The sequence below is a fragment of the Camelus ferus genome, chromosome 25, assembly GCF_009834535.1.
Source record: "Camelus ferus isolate YT-003-E chromosome 25, BCGSAC_Cfer_1.0, whole genome shotgun sequence".
NCBI classification, from domain to species: domain Eukaryota; kingdom Metazoa; phylum Chordata; class Mammalia; order Artiodactyla; family Camelidae; genus Camelus; species Camelus ferus.
In genome coordinates, this window is record NC_045720.1 from 33360833 (window position 1) to 33381834 (window position 21002).

General features: G+C 47.2%; 1 protein-coding gene across 2 annotated transcripts in view; it reads right to left on the minus strand.

Moving 5' to 3' along the window:
- PTDSS1 (phosphatidylserine synthase 1) overlaps nt 1-21002 on the minus strand; it is a 59845-nt gene that overhangs the window by 25084 nt on the left and 13759 nt on the right. For both annotated transcript variants that reach the window (XM_032468176.1, XM_032468177.1), the window contains 3 exons: nt 10296-10340; nt 7452-7576; nt 1297-1455 (listed from right to left, as the gene is read on the minus strand). In XM_032468176.1, the coding sequence (XP_032324067.1) occupies nt 1297-1455; nt 7452-7576; nt 10296-10340 (329 nt within the window). The remainder of the gene's footprint in view (nt 1-1296; nt 1456-7451; nt 7577-10295; nt 10341-21002) is intronic.

Below are 21002 nucleotides of genomic sequence, written 5' to 3' on the forward strand. Positions count from 1 at the left end.
ATGGGACGCTGAGGAGCAGGGCAAGGAAGGGGCAGGAGGCCCAGCCCTGGCACCCTGTCGCACAGCAGTGAGGTTCTGACGATGCCTGGAAGTCACAGAGGGAGAACGTCGTACAGAAGCAGGGGCACGAGCCGCGCTCTGGGGTCAAGCACATCCGGAATCCACTCCTGGCTCTGCGCTCTGGTCCCCATCAGTACACTGGGAATATGCATACACTGCCCTTGTGGTTTGTGGTGAAGATTCAGGATGCTATATGCACAGCGGTGGGCACTGTGATGGACGGAATCGTGTCCCCTCCAAATCCGTATGCTGGATGCCCTATCCTCTGATACAGTGTGAGCTTATTTGGAAGTACAGTCATTGCAAATGGAATTAGCTAAGATGAGGTCGTCCTGGAGTAGGGTGGGCCCCCAATCTAATATGATTGGTGTCCTTATAAAAAGAATACCCTATGAACGCACGCAGGGAGAAGGCCATGGGAAGATGAGGGTGGAGCCTGGGGTGATGCGTCTACAAGCCAAGGAACGGCAACGGTGGCCAGCAAACCACAAGCAGCTGAGGGAGGCCCAGGACAGGCTCCCCCTCACAGCCGTCGGAAGATGCCAACCCTGCCCACACCCTTGAACTCAGGCTTCTGCCCTCCAGGGCCAGGAGGGGCACTTAACAGAAGCCAGTACCTAACAGGCACGTTTTGCTCAAAGTTAGGGCCAGGACAATGACTGGCATCGAGAAAACTGTGCACGTGGCCAACTTCTGTTCCCTGGGGATGATTAAGAATAATGTAATAACTGAGCAACAAATGAACTAGTTCCCCGAAATTTCATCTCGCTGATAGCTTTTCAAGAATATCTCACTCATTAAATGAGACAAACGTGATTACTGAGATAGCTGAGCTACAACAGGAGTCCATTTTTCAGGGACAAAATGTCCCAGGTGCCCTCCTAATAATTCCTAAACGCAATTCTGTTTATCGGGAAACCGAGAGTGGGTAAACCAGCTGTTTACCTCTTAGCAGATGTCCTCATTGCCACTGAATTGTCTTGCTTGGGATTTGAACTTCAATCTTTGGCTTGATTTCATTTGTTTCTCTTTCAGACTTGAGATAGACCAGATCTTAAGTTAGCAAGGAGTTTCTTTTGTTTGTTTGACAAAGGTGTAAAATATTCCTAAGGGATTTAAATACTTTGGTGCCACAGGAGCTGGAGAACTGGATTAGCTGACTGTTAAACTGACAGACTGCCTTCTTCCTACATGTTCACAACCCGCAGCTGCAGGGCCCAGATATCCCCTTCTTACCTCCGTCAGCTCCCACGTGATGCTGATTGTCCAGCAAAGGCCATAACTTCGGATCAGCAAGGCCTTCATGGCCCAGCCCCAGAAATGTCCAAATGCAAATATATCAAAATGGCTGATAATCCTCTCCCAGGTGATGACGTGGCAGTTCACAGCATACTCCTGTTTAAACCACAGAGGGAAGCAATTCATAATAACATTCTGGAAATCACCTTGCTTCCAGGGTTTGGACAACTAACAAAAAGAACTGATTGACCTTGACAACTACTGAATGTCCTGCCCAATAAAACTAAGTTTTAGTAACTGAAGATGCCTGAGGGAAAATGGACAAATACTAGAGTTTATAAACCAGAGTTGCTTTGTTCTGAACGGCAAAAGCTTGGTAAAAGTGGGAAGCAATATCATTTTTTGAGGGCTTAATCCATCTTAAAGAAACGGTATCACACAGCCTGCCACGTGCAACTGTGTTAAAACCTATTAACAAAAACATAAACAGAATCCCAGTAAGTAAAGCACAAGAATCTCAAGAGGTTCAGAAATTAAACAACACATTTCAAATATGCTGGAGTGAAAAAAAGAAATCATAATAGAAATCCAAAATATATTCAGTATTAAATGAATAATAAAAATATTACATATCAAGATAATGAAATGCAGTTAAGCAGAATTTAGAGAAAAATATAAAGCCTAAAACATTTTTATTAGAAAAGAAGAAAAGCTAAAACATCCAACTTCAATATGAGAAGAAAATGGAATTACCCACCCCGAACCCAAAAATGTGTCAGATATTACAAAATTTAATTATTAAAACATTGTAAAGCTTTTAAGAATTTTGGTTCAATTTTGAATATCTTTCTGTTTGTAATATATTTCAAAATAACTTTAAATCCACTTCTTTATATTTCTGTTCATTATGAAAGTAGCTGTGACAATATAACACTTCTCAGAAAGCTCTACACTTCACATTCCTTGTTCCCCAAATTAAGCTGGTAGAAAGGGGTAAGATTTCAGCCAGCCGACAGCATTCCTGTAGAGCATAATATTTTCAAATTCTAGAAATGATACTTTCTGAGGGAGCAAAAGGAGCACCCTGTGCTCTGCTGTCTCCTCTGAAACCCACCACATCAGACTTCTGAAACCATTCTCAGGGCACACGCATTTTAATTTGCAAGGCAAAACGGGTATTTTAAAAAATTACACTTTTTGAGAAACATCGTGCTGTGATATTATGATGTGTGAGTGGGAAATCTAGAGAAAAGAGAGAAAAATCAAGAGGGATGAGACACGATAAGGCTTAAAAAAGCCAAACTGCAGTGCAGTAAGAGGAAGCGTCTCCTTCCAGGCTCCGGAACGCGTGCCTGTCTCGGGAGTCACAGCCAGACGGAGAGCAACGCCCCGGGGCTGAGCAGTGCATGTTAGGTTAAGGAGCGGCCGGGTCAGCCCCAAATTCCTGGACCACCCCATCGTCTTCTTTACTCTGGAGCACACTGCTTGGGGGTAGACAAGAAAGGGCTGAGTCCTGTGTTCAGAAGGCTGCTCACGGGCTGAAGATCACTTTTAAAGGCCTCTCTGCCCTATGAGAATAGTTCTGTGCTTCAGTGTACAGAAAGGCACTTTGGAAACGTGTCTGTTGGCATTATAACCACCAAGAACAAATTTGCCAATGATCACGTCCAGAAGCTCCTGAGGTCCTGGTCCTGAGAGGGACGCAGGACACTGCAGTTTAATGCAGCTGAGGAGCCGCACGTGCAGGCACAACCCGGAAGCGGGAGGAAGAGGCACGAAACGAGGACACCTGGGGCCAGAGCCCGGCGGGGGGGCCGGGCCAGGGGAGGCCGGGACAGCAGGTGGTGAGGAGACATTCTATCACCTGCGACGGGTCAACAGCTTACCCAGGTGGCTCCACTCTCCCCCATGCTTGCCCAGCACTTAACCAGATACCAGACCCTGTTCATTATCCTCCCCAAGGTTTTTGATGAAAAGTACAGATGATGCTCTGATAAGTACCTGACTACCCACCTCTAGTTTAAGACTGATTAAGATCATTTTAAGATTTTAACTGGTCTCTCTGTGACTGATTCTGTGACCGAAATGATTTTGCAGATTGTGAATCAGGTGACTGTGGGTGTGTGTGTCTGGTGAGGCAAGAATCTCCAGGCCTCCTGCCCCACCCTCTCACTCACTCCTCCCTGGGTAAGGTGGTGACCTCAGAAGCAGAAAGAACACGTGTACTCCACCCTCTTTTGGGTCCTCTCTTTGGAAACTATTTGCCTACAGACAGCACAGGGTCCTCCCTCAGTCTTGAAGGAAGTTTTGTGAGTCAGGCTCTGCCCTGTGGGAAGCAGCCCACAGTTGTGGATGGTCCAGGGGAGCAGAAGCCTGACTAACAGGGCGGAGGATGAGCAAGGTCACATGGCCCAGGTCTAAGGCCACTGGCGCCACTGAGCTGTAACCCAGAAGAAATCAGCTGATATTTCGCACTTTTAAAAACCTGTTTCCCAACTCGACTGGAGATGGGGTAATAGTTATTGACCCGCTGGAGCACCAGTGGAGATCATGTAACTCCTCTGCTTATAAACCTCCAGTCTTCTATTACACTTACGGTGTGACCCTAACTCCTCCCCAGCCTCAGGACTGCCCTCCTCTGCCCCTTATCCCTGTCCTCCTTCCTCCTGACTGACCCCAGAGCCCCAGGCTGGGGCTCCACACAGGCTGTGTTCCTCCTCCTGAACAGTGGCCTCCACCCACTACTCCCACTCTGCCTGGCTAATTCCCACTCATTTTCCAGTTGTCAGCTTATACACCCGCCCTTCACAGAAGTGTTCCCTGACCTCTCAGACTAGACTGGGTCTCTTTTATAAGTTCCTGTAGCACCCATTTCTTCTTCTTTACCGCACTGCCCTCCATACTGAAATCACGATGCCTTCTTGATTCTGACGCAGCTTTTCACACTGCAGCATTTTGAGAATTGGGTAGGTACTTCCACATCTTACGTTCGGTGCGTACATAATGCAAGGTTCCTTTTCTCCCTTCCCAGCAGTTATGCCTGTAATCGATGCTGCATCCTACAAGTGATGCTGACCTGCAGACCCTATGGTCAAGCTTAACGTTATCAAAAGAGAGACACCTAGACATCGTGCGCCTCCCAGTGTGAAGCACAGCAGCCCCTGTGAGCAGCCTGCCACGGAAACTGCACCGGAATCTGGATCCCCCTCTAGCCTCTTCATCTGTAACTTCCAGGTTACAGGAAATTCTGGAGGACAGAGAGAGATGCTAACAACACCCTGCACACGTGAGCTGCAAAATCCAGACACAAGAAGCTCCAGAGAATAAAGAACGTGGGTTCTCTGACAAATAAACTTCGAGGTTAACAAAAGGGCCAGAGGGACTACAGATGAAGAGATGTAAGAGCTGCAACAAATGCAGTATGGGGACCTTGTCTGGATCCTAATCTGAACAAATCAACTGTAAAAAAACCTTTACAACACTGACTGCATACTGTTAATTTTAAGCAGTTGCAAATGGCATTGTGGTTATGTTAAAAAAAAAAAAAGTCCATATATTTCAATATAATGTCTGAGAACTGCTTCAAAATAATCCAAGATGTGTCTGTGTAGGGGGTGGAGGGTGGAATGAAACAAGACTGGGCATGTGTTGATAACATTTAAATAAAAACAAACTGTTGAAGTTGTCTCAGACAACTCTCTTGGAAAAAGAGCCAACCCTTATTTCTTTAATTTGCCTTCTTGTCGATTCTCAGCTCCAGGAGGACAGGAGGCAGGCCTCCCTTTCCCCCACTGCCACCAGCACGGCGTCTAGCACACAGGAAGAGCTCGGTGAGTGTTCACTAAACCGAAGACCGCTGCTTCAGACACGCCAAGTTACAAATCACATGGGCGCTGAAAGCTCGTCTGAAGCTTAGAACACATATTTTAGAATAAATACTCACGAATATAGCAAACTTTTCAGACAATAAGACAAAAGACTGCCTCTAACAGGATTTCAATGGTCCCAAACCCTATTTATAATATTAATAACTCTTAAAAAAAAACTTTATTTAGTGGAGGGAGGAAATTAGTTTTATTTACTTGCTTGTTTTTTTAATGGAGGTACTGATGATTGAACCCAGGACCTCGTGCATGCTAAAGCACGCACTCTACCACTGAGCTATGCCCTCCCTCCATAACATTAACTTTATGGGGAAAGGGGGTCTGAATTTCAAAGTACGATACCAGGCCTGGACCAGAGCCTGATGGGATTAGGGACAGGTGGCAGCTGAAGAAACAGGGGGGGCAGAGGGTCCAAGGAACTACAGGCATTTGTCTTGCATAAGAGTACTTGTCCTTCCAACGAGGTCTAAAAAGGGAAGGCATTTCTCTAGAGCCATCAATGAACAGGTTCTTAGAACTGTGAAAGATGACTTGAAGGAAGTAAAAAGTGACAAGGGATGAGAGAAAGAGAAGACTGGGGCTGGTCTAGCACCAGCTGCAACTCTGGAAGCTGAAAACAGCCTCAGACTTGGCTTTGCTTGGCAAGAAAGAATTAGCCAATCCTTGAGAACTAGATTTTAAACACCAGTTTCAGCTCTTTGAGGGCTGTAATTGTGACAATCAGATGTCCCTGTGATGTCAGGTTCCTAAGGAAGGTGGATATCTAACCATAATTAGATTCAACCTCCTCCCACCGGCTGCGAGAACAGGACCAAGAGACACACCAGCAAATTTGCCCGCAAGTTCGTTTACTTCATAATACGACCAACTTTGCTTCGAAGTCCAGGAAAACTGGGGGGGGGGGGGGATATAATCTGGGCCATTCTCCTTCCAATCTCTATTTCATATGGCTACAATGAGTGCCTAACACTTGTTATTATAACCATATGCCTAAGGCACAGTCTTAAGGGAAAGTATAGGTTTTGGACCTAAAGGGATCTTATTTTAAGCTTCTAACTCCTCCTCAGTAAAGAGGGAATATTAATACATAGACTGCACATGCAACACTCAGCACAGGGCCTGGCAGGGCAGACAACCCACACTCAGCAGCCGCTACCACCCTCACCACGACCATCATCTTCAGCATCCTTATCAGCTGTAAATCACCCTGCAGCATTCTCCTCCTCAGAGTAAGGAACTCCAAGACAGGCTTGAGACTTTTAAATACTTTCTGACATTCTTATTTTTGCCTTTAGCGTATCCTTTATAAAAGTTAAAAGAGAAAATCTGGGAACACCATTCCAAGAAGGGTCTGAGCAATCTTAACTATGTGAGAATGATCACTTCTTGGACTTTTTATTAAGTTTTTCTGTACTGCTTTTTCGTTTGTTGAACAAGGACCCATCTACGGCCCAAATGCCCGTTCTTTTCTGATCATCTTCAATCTGCACTAAATGTTAGGCACTTTAAAGAGTTAACAAAAAAGTTGGGGAGGGGTGTGTATAGCTCAGTGGTAGAGTGCATGCTTAGCATGCACAAGGTCCTGGGTTCAATCCCCAGTACCTCCTTTAAAAAAGAAAAAAAGTAAAAAAGGAAAGGAACAATACTACAGTATAAAACAGCCTCTTCGCTAAAGGCCAAAGTACAGAGTTTTAGCTGAGAGTAAAATTATTTGCTGTGGTTTAATAAAAATAATGAATGAAATGGCTGACATCACTACAACCGGCCCCTTCCTGGCAGGCAGGTGGGAGGGTCACGGCGTCGGGGCCGGAGCTGGGGAGCAGAGGCGCCGAGGGTGACTGCTGACGGAGCAGGAGCCGCTGCCGTCACTGAGGACCTGCTGGGTGCAAGGCACCATGGAGGCCTTCACTTAGTTCACAATAAACTCCCCAAATAAGTATTACTTCACTTTACCAAAAAGGGAACAGGCTAACAAGTTCATGGCCCAAAGTTCCAGAGCTTACAAGTGACAGAGGCAGAATTCACGCCATGGCTGCCTGGTGTAACGTGCACGCTCTTCCTTCCACCCACTTTGCTCCAGCAGGATTCAGTCCCCTGCACTGTGTCACTCATGACACCACGCACCGCACCAACCTGCCCAGGGACCTGGTTTTTAGATCTCTACGTGGGAAACAGGGAGAAGGACCAATTTAAAATGGGAAGTCAACCGCCTCCTACTGCACCCAGGAGTCTACCAGTTTCTCTCAGAGACAGCTGACGAGGACGTACCATGATGTCGGCTTCCCTGGTGGCATATCGAAGATTGGGGTCCAGCCAGTACATGATGGATTTCACCTGCTCGAAGTTCAGGAAGAGCAGGAACACCAGGAACAGGAAGTAGAGCACGCTGAGTCCTGGGGGAAACAAGAACATCCCCCTGTGTGAGAGCGATCGGGTATCAGACACACGACACACGTTGGACTCCACTCACATAGAGCCAAAAGCAGACACTGATATTGCAACCTGGGCTGTGGACACCACCGTTACAAGTGGCCTTTCCTTTGACGAGAGTCTGACACACGGTCCCAATTCAGATGAAGGAGTCAGTAACAATCTCTGAGAAATGGTGCTGGAGCTGAGAGCTGAAGGAGCGGCAGACCATGCGCGTGGCTGTGGGTGTGGGCGGAGGAGTGGATGCAGGCAGAGAAGACAGGCAGGTCCCTGGGATGAGAGGTCTAGGAGCTGCCATGTGGCTGTGGTGCTGGCAAGAAGGTGAATGGAGCAAGGTGGCTATGAAGTGATGGTCACAGCTCAGGGCCACGCTGAAGACCGCAGACTCGATCTTAAGTCAGAGGAGGAGCATTTGATGGGTTTCAGATAGGGAAATAAGATGATCTAGGTAACATTTCACAAAACGAATTCTGGCCACTGTGTAGAGAGTAGACTGGAGGTGGGGAAGCCAGCAGGTGGACGGGCCAGTCTGGGGTAGTGACAGGTGTAAGAGGCGAGAGGTGGCCCAGGGTCACTCATCCTCACCTGCCACCCCAGGTGAGCCCTTTCGGGCATGACATTACTGTCACATCACATTGCCATCAGTATCCTAATAATCACCCCAAGTTGTTTGAAAAAGGGAGTTGACAATGTATTCTAAGAAGGCAAAAGCCTATAAACACAGTTCAGAAAGGCTTGGAAACCAACCAGCAGGGCTTCGCCACTTCCCTTCCTGCCGAGCCTGCTAGAATGGACATGTTTACGTAGGACGTCTGGACGCTGTGATACAAATGACCTTAGATCACAGCACCCCATCCAGACTTGGCTGGGCACCAATCCCCAAGGAGCTGCTCCAGAGGAGAGAATGTCCGCGGCTGGAATGAAATCCCCTGTAGCAGCAACAACCCAGGGCTTCCAATGAGGGGGCCTCTCCCGGCCCTCGGTGCTCGGGGGCCGACTCAGTCGTGCACCCCAGGGCCCAGGGAGCATGCGCGCACATTAGGCAAGCTGGCATGAGAACCTTCTCAGGTTTGAACTTAGGTACCAGCTACTTATACAGCTTTTCACTTCAAACTCTCCCCACTATAACCTTTTTATTATGATCCTTTTGAAGGAATGATTTTAAGGCAGAGAGAAAGTACCTGTGGGGCAGGGGTTCTTAAGCTGGGGCTCATGGGGGGCTTCAACATCTCTGAAGCCCCAGATACAATGGGCAGAACTGTGTGCATGTGCGAGCATGTGTGTATAGTCCTCATCAGGTTCTCAGAGGGTTGCATGACCCCATGGAAGAAATACAGCTGCTCATTATTTATACGACGGACCATGTGAAGTAGGAAAAACTCAGATGTAGCCAACTAGGTATATCTTATACCTTTAGCAGCAATATTAATTCCATGAGCTATAAGTATAATGCAACCAGGACTATGTTTTAAGAAATGTAAATGAATCATGCACTTCTCTGCAAAAAAAAAAACAAAAAAAAAAACAACAACAAAAAACCCTCCCGCATGACTTCCCCTGCCCTCACAAGCCCTGCGGGGTTCCATCTGTGCCACCCTGCCTCTCTCACTACTCCTGGGCCTTGCTGCACTCCAGCCACACTGGCCAGGGACACACCAAGCCCTTTCCAGCTGGGTAGAAATTCCTACTTCGGTAGTCTTGCCTGGCCTCCCTCCATATCTTTGCACGCCTGGATCCTTCTTTGCAGAGGGGTTTCTTGCTTAAGCCTCCTTCCTTCAAGGGGGCTTAGTCACTGTTGCCTCTCATGGTTTTAATAAACTTCCTAACACTGAGTGACATCTGCTATTTTTGGACTATTGATTTGTTTCAGAGTGTGTTTGCGGTAGCTGCCCTCTGTCCCAGGGGCCCCTCCCACTGCAGTCTCAGGGCCAGGGCACCTGCCACCCAAGCAGAGGGCTTCAGTGAACACCTGCTGAGTGGCCAAGATTCGCCACTAAATTCAGTGAGATTTACCTATGATCTCTGAAGGGTGAAAGAAAAATTGGCAAGCATAAGCAAAATTTCCATTTTTAGGATCCTTTTGCATAAGATTAAATTTTCTGAACCTCAAATAATTTATGTGATAATTATTTAGGTAAGAGGAAGCCAACAGCTGAAGTTTTGAAGATATGCTTTAAATCCAATATTTGGACTAGAAATCGAGTAAACACAAGATGTCCAATGTTTACACAAGATGCTTATCACTAAACCTCAGTTCAAATCAGGGCTCTCTGCTAAGACTTCTTTCCCATTCCCAGCACTGGGGAGATGGCTGGGCTTTCAGACTCTCCCGGATGCTGACAAGACAAACGTGCTCAAACGACGCATGTGAACTTGAACTAGCAAAGAGCTACAGCAAGAAACCACTTTCCCTCACGTCAAATCCCATCAGCTTTAACAGACCACAGCGTGCGAAGCGGGCAGGTGGGGATGAAACAGTTCACATGTATGAGAATTTAAGCTGCCACCAAGCACTTTATTTTGTGGCAAAGCATTTCAACTAAAAATTGATATCAGCAACACCAAAAAGGAAAACAAAGATTTACAGTAGAGTTGAAAGGAAAACTGCTATAAAAATATACAGATAAAGATTTTTTTCTTAAGTAGAATGGATTTTTTAAAATCCATCAATGGGAAACTTACCAAAAACCATTCGCCACAAGGCCGGATGAGGTCGAGTAAACGGACCTGCAGAGGTAACATTACAAGGTCAGAACAGATCAGTTTCAAACAAAGACAAAAATAAAGACAGTGCAGCTGATGTTCATAGAGATAAAGGGTTAAAAAAAGCTCTTGACTGCTAAATTTTTTTCAATATAAATACTCTGAGGTCAAAGTCTAGGTTGAAATGTTTTATCCACACTGCAACAACCATTCCTACAATTGTAACAGGTGCCAATCTCCACAACCAAGGTTTTTTTTTAAGGAAAAGCTTTGTTTTAAGGACTCAGACCATAATTCCCCATGGAAACGATGTTAAAACAGTGAGTAGGTTACCAGGCCACCCTGTAACTGTATGTAATACTTAACTTGTACCGTAACAAGAAACCTCACAGCTCCCCAGGAGCTCCAGGGAAAGGTGTTCTGGAAATCCTGTTGGAGGGGGAGGTGGGAGAGGGGCAGGAGGAAAAGAGAGAGATGGGGGAGGGGAGAGGGAGAGACATTCTGATGAACTGACAATGAGAGAACTACTGTGCCTGGAAAACAAGTGAGGCGGGGAGTGAGACTGAAAGCAACCCGCTGGAGCACTGAAACACGCTGCTGCAGGGGCTTTTGATCATGACCTGTGGGGAAATACCTTTGACATGGGAACCCAGCTCAGATACTCCGATGTAGATTGGACACAGTGGAAACAAAAGTTTCACAGAATGAAACTTACTCTTACTACAAGTGATACAACCATACTTTGTCTTCTATTTTATTTCATTTTTTAAAAAAGTAATAGAAGAAGAAAGCAAGCAAGCTGAGCCTTGATCCATTACATTGATTTCCCACCCACTGAACGGTTATGGCTCACAAATACTGACCACGGCTCTGGGGCGGCACCTGACCTATTTGGGGCTGCTGGTGCCTTTGGAATAGCCTTCCTGCACTTGGAGGATTTCTGGCGTTAGGAGTCCCCTGTCTCCAGGAGGGGTGCCAGAGCTTGCTGCCCAGTCTCCTTTATAGCTGGGGCTCAGTCCTTCAGTATGTCAGGAGCTGGTGGCAGTGGAGGGAAGTACGTAGTGCTCTCCTCTCCACTTCTCCCTCTGGCCCCGGCCAGCTGGGTCAGTCATGGGGAGGTGGCACTCCTCCACTGGTGAAGGCGGTACTGGTGATTGTGGTGGAGACAGTTCTATTAGGGTTTGCTGCAGAAGTAGCAGTGGGACAGACCAGAGCCAATGCTCACTCATTAGACCAGTTCTGGTTGATGTGCCAGTTCCTAGAAGATGAGCCGGGGGCCAGTTTCCAAGCCCTCCTATGATTCCCGGAGCCTGTCGATATCCTGCGGCAGGCTTCTGCGTCAGCAGTCAGCTTCCTTTGCTTGCAAGCAGGAATCCTCTCTGAAGCAAATGTTACAATATAATTTTTATTCTGGAACTCATTCTGCACCGCCCATCTCTTCTTAAAAAGACTACATTGAAACACATTCTAACTGCTGTCTTTGGATGAATCAAATTCCTATTAAGCATATCAGTTACAAGTATCCCCTATCATCTGAATTTACCCAGTTGCTGAGTTTAGATGGTGAGAGTTCAGAAGATGAGGTACATTTGTGAGGGACTCTGCTTTATCCAAATTAAACTGGTGTCTGAGTAAAAGCAGTGAGAGCTCAGTCAGTGGGGGTTTGTCTAAAAGTTTATCTGTTCCCGTTCCATTTCTGAGTTCTGACAGCAAAAGCTCGGACAGCAAGGAATACCTATAATCCTTTAACTCAGCTGCTTCCCCCTCCCCCCTCAGCATAGAAACCAGAATCCCCTCCTGGTACCATAACCTAAGAATTTTCTTCAAAAGTTTTTGGAAAACTGATGGTTCAAATTGTCATCTTTTAAGTAAATGTCTTCTCCAAATGCTCTTCTTCGCTGATATTAGGTTAATGGCCCAACTTGTCACCAGGAAGGATTTCTGTATTACAACAGCTGTCTGACTTGCAAATAGTCCTTCATCCAAACTACTGAATTAACCCTTCAGACATAACAGGGGACCCCAACTTTCTCTATAGTTTCCTCTTGTAAGATGACACTAAAACTTTATCTATTATTTGCCTTGCAACAGAATTCCATGCCCAACCGACACACACAGTGTTACTCTCAAGAGCAGTTATACTAGTCAGGGCTATTTTCCTGAGCCCGTACCATGTAGCAGGTGGGGGGATGAGAGGCACACACACTATCTTAGTTCTCCTGACAGGGCGCTACCATCATTCCCATTTCACAGATAGAGACACGGGGCCACAAGGAATTTGCCCAGCATCCCAACACTCACAGGACTCCACCTCCGGTCTGAGAGCCCATCTGGACTTTCCCATCAACTCTCAGAACTGGGCCAACTCAGGAGGAGGAGAGAACAGGGGAGGAGGTGAGGGTCTGAGCCAGGACGGTCTCCGGGCCAGGAAAGTGAGCGCAGAGAAGCAAGCTAGTGGGTGGTGTTTAGAGCTGCTGTGACGTGGAACTGCTAAGCAAGTTCAGGAAAGTCGGGAAGGACCAGGGAGAGGGCAGGGGCCTGACACAAGTTCCCTCGCATCGACCAGCAGAAAGGCCTCCAAAGTGGTCTTCAGCCCATGAGCAGCCTTCTGAACACTGGACTCAGCCCTTTCTTGTCTGCCCCTAAGCAGTGTGCTCCAGAGTGAAGAGGATGGGGTGGTCCAGGAATCTGGGATTGGCGGGGCCCCCTCCTTAACCTAGCAGGCAACTGCTTCAGCCCCAGGGCATTTCTCTCTGCCCAGGTGTGATTCCTGAGACAGACAGGAGTTCCAGAGCTGGAAAGAGCAACTTCATCTTATCGTACTGCAGTTTGGCTTTTTAAAGTCTTACCTTGTCTTACCCTTACTGAATTTTTTCCTCTCTTCTCCAGATACCCCACTTACACATCATAATATTACATCATAAATGTTTCTCATAAAATAGAATTTTTTAAGCTATCCTTTCTGCCTTGCATTTGATCTGAGAAAGAAATTTGATGTGGTGGTTTCAGAAGAGACAGCAGAGCACCGTGGTGCCCTGCCCTGGTCCAGGGAGGTGGGGATGAATCACTTTTGCCTACAAAAGCCGAGATAAGGCCCTGGAATGTCAGGTGACCTTTCAGTAGCTAATTTTAAAACCCAATCCAGGCCTTACTTCAGTCATCAAATCTGTCCACTTCTTTCGAGAAGAAACTCTGAATGCTTTCATGTAGTATATTCAGAAAGTACATTCCAGGAGCATTACTCACCACGAGGAGCATCTTTACCATCAAAGACAATAATATTGCTAAAAATATACTATTTTGCTCTTAAAATATCAAGGATGAGGCTAGCGTTTTCCTGGACAATAAACCTTGATGCTTACACTCCCTAGGTCACTCAGACTTGGCTACTCCCGTCAAGTCACCTTTAAAGCCATGCTTCCTACAGCATCTACCTGCCCAGGTGCATGCATACCACGTATAGCTTTCCTGGAACAGAATGGGGCAGAACCCTCCGGGACCCCTCCAAGCATAAAGACTTGGTCAACTACATGCCCTGCCTCTTGTCTGCAGAAAAGCTGAAATCTTTCATGCCTCCCCGAGTCACCAGAGAGCAAGCTTAAGTGGCTAATGATCAGGACAAGAGAGTCACAAATTCAGTATCCGATGCACATTCCTGAGTTGTTTTATAGATACTGTTAATTGCCACCAGAGGGGAAAAGCTGACTGCACGACTGACCAGACTGCAGCCATGACACAGGCTGCTCCATCATGAGCGGTACTGAGTGGATGGCCAGCACAATTCCAAGAACTGGCCTTAAGAGAGCGGAATTAACACGATTGCTCATAATAACCTATACCTTTGTGGGTATCAAAATAATTGTAGCTTGTCCCACCTGTGTATGTAAGTGGGCAACTGCAACTGTCAGCAAACAGATGCTACAGACCCACCTCGACATCTTCCAGTCTAAGAATACGACACCCTGTGTCAGTATGAAGAAGTTACATTAAGCAGATCTTTGTCCACTATCCCATAGAAATGGAACGATGTTCTGACAAGGGGGGATTCTTAAGCAGCTTTTGGCAGGAAAGAGCTCTCTGCAGGAGGCTCCTTTGTCTTGTCACTAACTTTAAACCAGGCCAGCCCCACGCTTGACTCATCTCTGGCCCCCTGCACACCTTTAAAACCTTGTGATCACATAATACCTTGCCTAACCTGTTGGTTCTTTCCTTAGATCAAAGCAGCAGAAATGGAGAATAACTAACAGATGAGCAATGGCCAGATCTCTTCCCCAGCTTCCCCTTCAGCAACCTTGCAGAGAAACTGTGTAAACAAGACAGCATCCAAGCAAAGAGCACGAGGCATGGGCAAGCCTGCATCAGTGGAAGGTGGCTGTGAGTCTGCTGCCCCATCTCAGTGATGAACCAAGATGACTTCCCCTTTTCCCTTTAAAACGTTGAGAAGAAGCTTGGGAGTTGGTTTTTGCGGTCACTGAGGTTACCATCTCCCCAGACTGCTGGCATTCTGATGAAAAGCAACTTTCCTTTCTACCAATATTTGCCTCTCTTGAGTATTCATTTTTGAGCGGTGAGCAAGCTGGACCTGAATCCAGTAACAGGAGCGTTTACCTTATCCCCGTGCCTTCCCACAGACCTTGCCACCCAGCAAGCCATTTTCCCAGGCTCTTCCTCTGCCCAGGGTCATGTTCAGGAATAGGGGTGCTCCATCTCCCGGTGTGCTTCGTGTCTGTTCTTTATTTCTGATTTGGTAAAAGCTGCCTGGAAGAGCCTGGGTCTTCGGTTACGCAGGAGAGGTGGGGGAGGCACCCTAGGGCGGTGATGAAGAAACAAGCCCTGGTTTTGTTCACGACTGTGGTTTCCTTACAAGGCACAATGAGAAGCTACCTATTTTATATTTTTCTTCCCATTCAGTCCCTGTGCCTAGAATAGGTCATTTTCAATCAGATATAAAGAGCAAGTTTGATTTCAAAAGAAATAGAAACCCAACATCTTTGAAATGAGAGAGCTAGCATTTAAAATACTTCCTCAGAAATCAAAAACTAAGATCACAGCTTGACTTGCCAGCAAACTATTGTCATATCTATGAATAACCGAGTTCCAGGGACCAACCCAAGGGAGGCTTCAGCCTTTCAACCAGAGTCAGAAGCTGCCTCTCTGACAGCTGCCCACCTGTGCCCTCGGGCCTTCTCAGTCTGCCTCTCCTATGATTTTTTTTTTTTTTTTAGCTTTATGAGGTATAATTGACAAATGAAATTGTGAGATATTTGATTATTATTATGTGAAAGTTGAAATTCCCCTAGGAAAAACCTAGAAAAGGTGAATGAAATTATCTCTAAGCAAAGTTTAGACCTAAGAATTTTTTTTTTATAAGAAAAAGTAGTGGAGCAGGAGACAGAGAATAGGGGGAGATGATAACCCTTTTTTTTCTTTTTAATTTAGGAGACAATGAACCTTCTCTGGATCACCTTCACACCTCAAGGAGACGTGGTCAGCACGATCTTATTAGCTCAGAGAAATCAGATGAGGCTGAAGGACAAACAGAAAGATAAACTCAGGAAAATCAAGAAACACTAGTATCTCAGTCTCCTCAAAATACCTGAAGAAGTGCTGAATGGTGTTCCTCTTGCAGACGAGGAAAGGAAAAGAGATGGCTAATTCTGTGAACTATTTCCTGGCAGATTCATTGCTTAATTCATATTTACTGAGAAGCTACTATGAGCTGGCCACTGGGGGTGCAAGAGAAGGCGTGGGCAGTCTGGGAAGGAGGAGGAACAGTCCACAGAGGTCCCCAGAAGCTGGAAAAGCACACAGAGGTCACCTGTTGAAAGAAATCTCACAGCCAACTGGAGACTCAACATGTTTCTAAATTTCACTCCAGTGATAGGGTGATGCAGTTATAATTACACTCCAATGATACAGTGGTCCAGTTCAAATTACACTCACACTCCAGTGTCAGTTGCTATAAGGAGATGGAAGTAGCATTTAAAATATTTTTTTCAAGGGAATCAAAAGACAATGGGTGAGAAGACGGCAGGAAAGAAGTGTGTGTGGGTATCAGACCCTCTCCTTCCCTGGTCTCCCCCGGGCTCTCTCCCTCCTTGTCTGTTGATAGGACTGAAGGAGAGAACTCTAGAACCCACCCCAGGCACTCACTGTCAAATGAAAGTCTGTTTGAGTCTCCACTCCTCTCCCATATAACTCAGCGACAACTTCTAAGCCAATGGAGGAATCCTGTTTCTCTCTCTACTGGAGATCTCTGATGTGTCTATGATGTCCTCCGGGCACTGTCAACGCCTGTCCTCAGGTCCGGCTGGAGAAGAGGCATGGGGCCTAATCCTAATCAAAGGGGACTGAGGGCAAGTGTGCTGCAGGGTTTCAGAAAAGGCCTCTTCAATTCTAAAAAGACGCACAGGGAGACATGACTTCCTCTTCTGCTGGACACTGTCCAGGACCATCCGTCAGCCGGGCACCAGCTGTCTCAAGATTGTGAGGGCAGCGAAGCAGGGTGTCCTGCTGAAGATGGTAGAGCAGAAAGAGGTAGAGAACTCGGGTCTTTGCAAGTCACTGAGTTGCTGAATCGGCCAACCCCGACACCACGCTATATGAGAACTTCTTGTCACATAAAAAAGCAAACATTTTATTTATTCTTTAATCCTTTTTGAAACAGGTTTCCTATTACTTATGGACAAAAGCATCCTGACTGTTATAAACCTTATTGAGAAAGTCAGTGGCCTTCTGTGTTGTTCAGACTCTGGTCAGAAAGAACCAGAGGGCCCCTTCCTGTAGGAGTTGACCAATTCTAGCACACACACAGCATTATGAACTCACGTACACGAGACACATGGTCACCATCAAACTTTGGCCTGTACTTCAACATTCAGGGCAGCCTTTCCCACTCAAGGGTAAATGCATTTGAAGTTGCCAAAACAGAAACATTCTGGGAATGCCACCCACTGCAGGCACCTCCCCCGAGCTGCCCTTCAAGGAGAAGGCAGACACCACGCTCCATCTCTCCCATTCATTTCATGACTTGCTTGAGGATCCCTGCCAAGGGCGGGGAGAGTGGAAGACAAGTTGTCGAGATCAGAACAAGAAGAGGCATGTCCGCTCCTCTCTGAGAAGCACTCACCTAGCATCCTGGCTCCTGGACAGGCCAGAGTCTGAATGCCAGCTCTGGGCGGGGGGAGGGGGGCACCCTGTCCCCGTGGCCATGCCAGCTGCCCCATCATCTCTATGGGACCTCCCAAAGCCACCCCCAGTGTAAAAATATTCAATCATGCACTCTTTAATGTGGAAAACTTAGAGTTTTCCTACTCTTATGTGAAGTGTGAGTACATGGATCTTTAGAGAACAAGGTGGACACGGTGTCTGCTTTGTACACGTGGCTGCAAGAGAGCCCGGCGAGCACTGCCTCCCCGACGTCCTAATCTTCCCTACACAGACTCCGGAACGGACTTTGTCCTTTTCTACATCTGAGACCTTCTCTTTGGCCTGTTCCACTACAGACCAGTGGCGTGTGAGCCCACACACAGGAGGCAGGGGAAGGGTCACACCAATCCGCTGGGTGACATCTGGGGAACAGGGGAGAGGGGGCACCACCACCGCCCACAGGGCGTGGGATCCAAAGCATACTAGGCGCAGCCCAGCCACCCTAAGACTGCGCTCCTGGGAAAGAAGAACCCCAGAGACTGACGGGGGACGGAGAAGCAGAGGGAGACCGAAACCTAGAGAAGACAGAGACGGAACATCTCATGATGGGCCCTGAAAGACCAGGGCGAGGGACCAGGAACGCGCGGGAGCCGGGCCCTAACACCAGGCTGGCAGCAGGGGCTGGTGCGGCCTGGGGACGACTGACAACCTTGGGTTCAGCTTTCTCAGCTGTAAGCCGAGCAGGCTGAACCCGATGAGCCCCGCGGGTCCTCCCCACTTTGTATGTCTCACAAAGTCCGGGCAGCCAGCCAGGATAAGAAAAGCATAAAACAAACAACTTTTATCTTTCCAGAAGGAAAACAAAAGCCCAGTCCCAAATGACAGACTGAGCCAGTTAAGTGGATGTTGAAGACTAGAGGATGTCATCAGGGAAGAGAGGAGAAATCAGCAGAAATCACACAAAATGTTACATTCAATAGATGGAATCCCCCAAACTTCGAAAATGGCTCAGAAATAGCAAGTTTAAATTAAAAATATATATATATATAGCAAAAAAGAAACCTTCAGAGCTGTGAAGAACTAACCCTTGGGAACAAAGCAACAATTAACACACAGCCCAAGAAGGCTGAAGACTTGAAGACGCGGTCTCTTGGATTGTTCGCTTTCCTGAGCAGGTACTATGCTCTGATTGGCTGATTTAAAACAAAGAAAAAGGTGATAGGGGCCAGATGAAATGCGAAAGAAATGGGAACAGAGGTCACAGATCAACAAGGGTCAGGGCGTTGAGTGACGGCAGGGAATCAAGCAGCAGATCTCCACAGGATGCAGAAGGCTGTGGGAGGGTAGCACTGACCACTACCTGAAATGTCACCTCCTCATCTTCCCTCGGGGCGTCGGTGGCCTGAGGCCTTGTATTGGTACCCAACTTGAGACGCAGCTCACCACTTCCTTGCTTTGGGCTGTCTTACGCCACCTTTGTAAGGCCAGGTTCCAGCTCAGGGGGCCCACTCACAGCCTCTGGTGGTTCCAACGTATGGAAAATGCCTGATGCCCCAACTGGCCACGGAGGCTGTCCTCTAGCACCCTTGACAGAGGGGATGGGTTCCATAATGTCCAAGCTCTCCCTAAACATAAAATTCTGAGATTTTGAGTGTTGGAAGTGGGACGGAAAAGAAAGTCGGCAAATAGCTTAAAAAAAAAAAAGGCTGTTTGACACTGGGGACTTTTCCTAGAAAGTGAATTCCATAGCAGGGTCAACCCCCCTTCATTCCATGACCTAGCCATATCATGAATATCTTATCTTCACACCCCAGTAACTGTGTGTTAGCAGAACTCCCAATGGTTGAGGAAAGGCCAAACTCTGTCTGTCATATCTGCATAAGGTACTCAGGTGCTATTATTACGGAAACGACAGGCCAGCCAAGAAGCAAGCACCACTGGGAGGGTTGGAGTACCCAGATGTATTACGCCGGCGGGCTCAGAGGGGCTTCTGCTCCGAAGCTCTGAGCACCTCCAAGACGTGCGCGTGAGGTTTTATAGGGTAAAGTACAAGCTCGGGGTATTCGGCCAATAGGCATGGAACAGCTTTAGCAACAGCATTATCATCACAAAAGTGGAGGCGGGGAGGCAGCAAACCAACATTCCAAAGCCAGATATGTATCTTTGAAAACCCAGCTGGCTAGCAAAAAAACATGAACAGCAAACCAACACTAATTAACTTAGATTTACGAGTTAGTCCAGCAGAACTCAGATCAGTATTCCAATACTTAGATTTGTGAGTTACCTTGTTAGCCCAGCCCAGCCTCTCCTTCACATTCCTAGACTTGTGAGTTACCTTGTTAGATCAGTCCGGTTTTTCCTTCACACTATGGACTGAATGTTTCTGTCCCCCCAAAATTCACATGTTGAAATCCTAACCCCCAAGGTAAAGACTGTTCGATCTCCTGAACCCTACGGGGCCAAACCACAGGCCTACTGGCTGTGAACGCTTGCTGCTCTTCAAGACAAAGGGAAGAAGGACCCCAAGGTGACTCAGAGATCATTGGGGCTGTCACTTCTACCACAGAGCATGGGGGAGAGGAGGACTGCATCCACCTTGGCTTCAAAGGGTGAGACCAACGCCCGGCACAGTCACGGGAAGAGCCCCCAGGAGCCGTGGGGATCTGACCCCAGCCGGGCAGAGCTGCGAGGCAGACCACTGCCCCAGACGGTCTGGAAGGAACATCAAGCCAAAGAGGATTATGCTTGAGCCTTGAGATCTCACAGTTTGACCTGCCTGGGACTTGTCATCCCTTCCTTTGTTCCTGTTCCTCCCATTTGGAATGGAAATGTCTACCCTGTGCCTGGCCCACGATTGCACTCCGGAAGCACAGAACTGTGGGGCCAACTGACGTCCTTCAAAGTCCAACGACCCCCATTTCTGGGCTCTCAGATGTCTACATTCTTTGCTGGGTGTGTTTCCCTAGCAAACTGACAGCTAATGCCTACGTATCAGAGTCACAGACCCCACTGCCCAACACGGCCCCTAAACCCCTTACCTCGCCTACAACCAATCAGAAACGTGTGCACAAGCTGATCAGGCACCTTGTGACCCGGCCTGATAAAACACCCCAGCAACCGGCCCTCGGCGCTCACACAGACACCTCTCTTCGGGCGGCCGGCTGTCGTCTCTGGCAGTGTACTCCTAATAGACTCCTCTTCTATCCTCATACTTGATCTCCGGTAAATTCTTTTACCAACACACATGTCACCATGTCACCGACAAGAAACACCATGTGCCACAACAAGGATTTGATTGGTTTCGCAGGCTCACGGCTGGAGAAGGTTCTGCTACAGGATGAGTCTTCGGTTAAGTTGCTCGGTGTACAGACTCTGTTGTAGCAGCTTGCTACACAGGTTTTCACGTCTTAAAAGGTTTTCACAAGTAAGTAAGTAAGTAGGTAAATAAATAAATAAATAAATAAAATTTAATCTAAAAGCATGAGTGATTAGAGAACTAAACTCAGTTGTCAAGTAACTTGGTGATCTAGAACAACC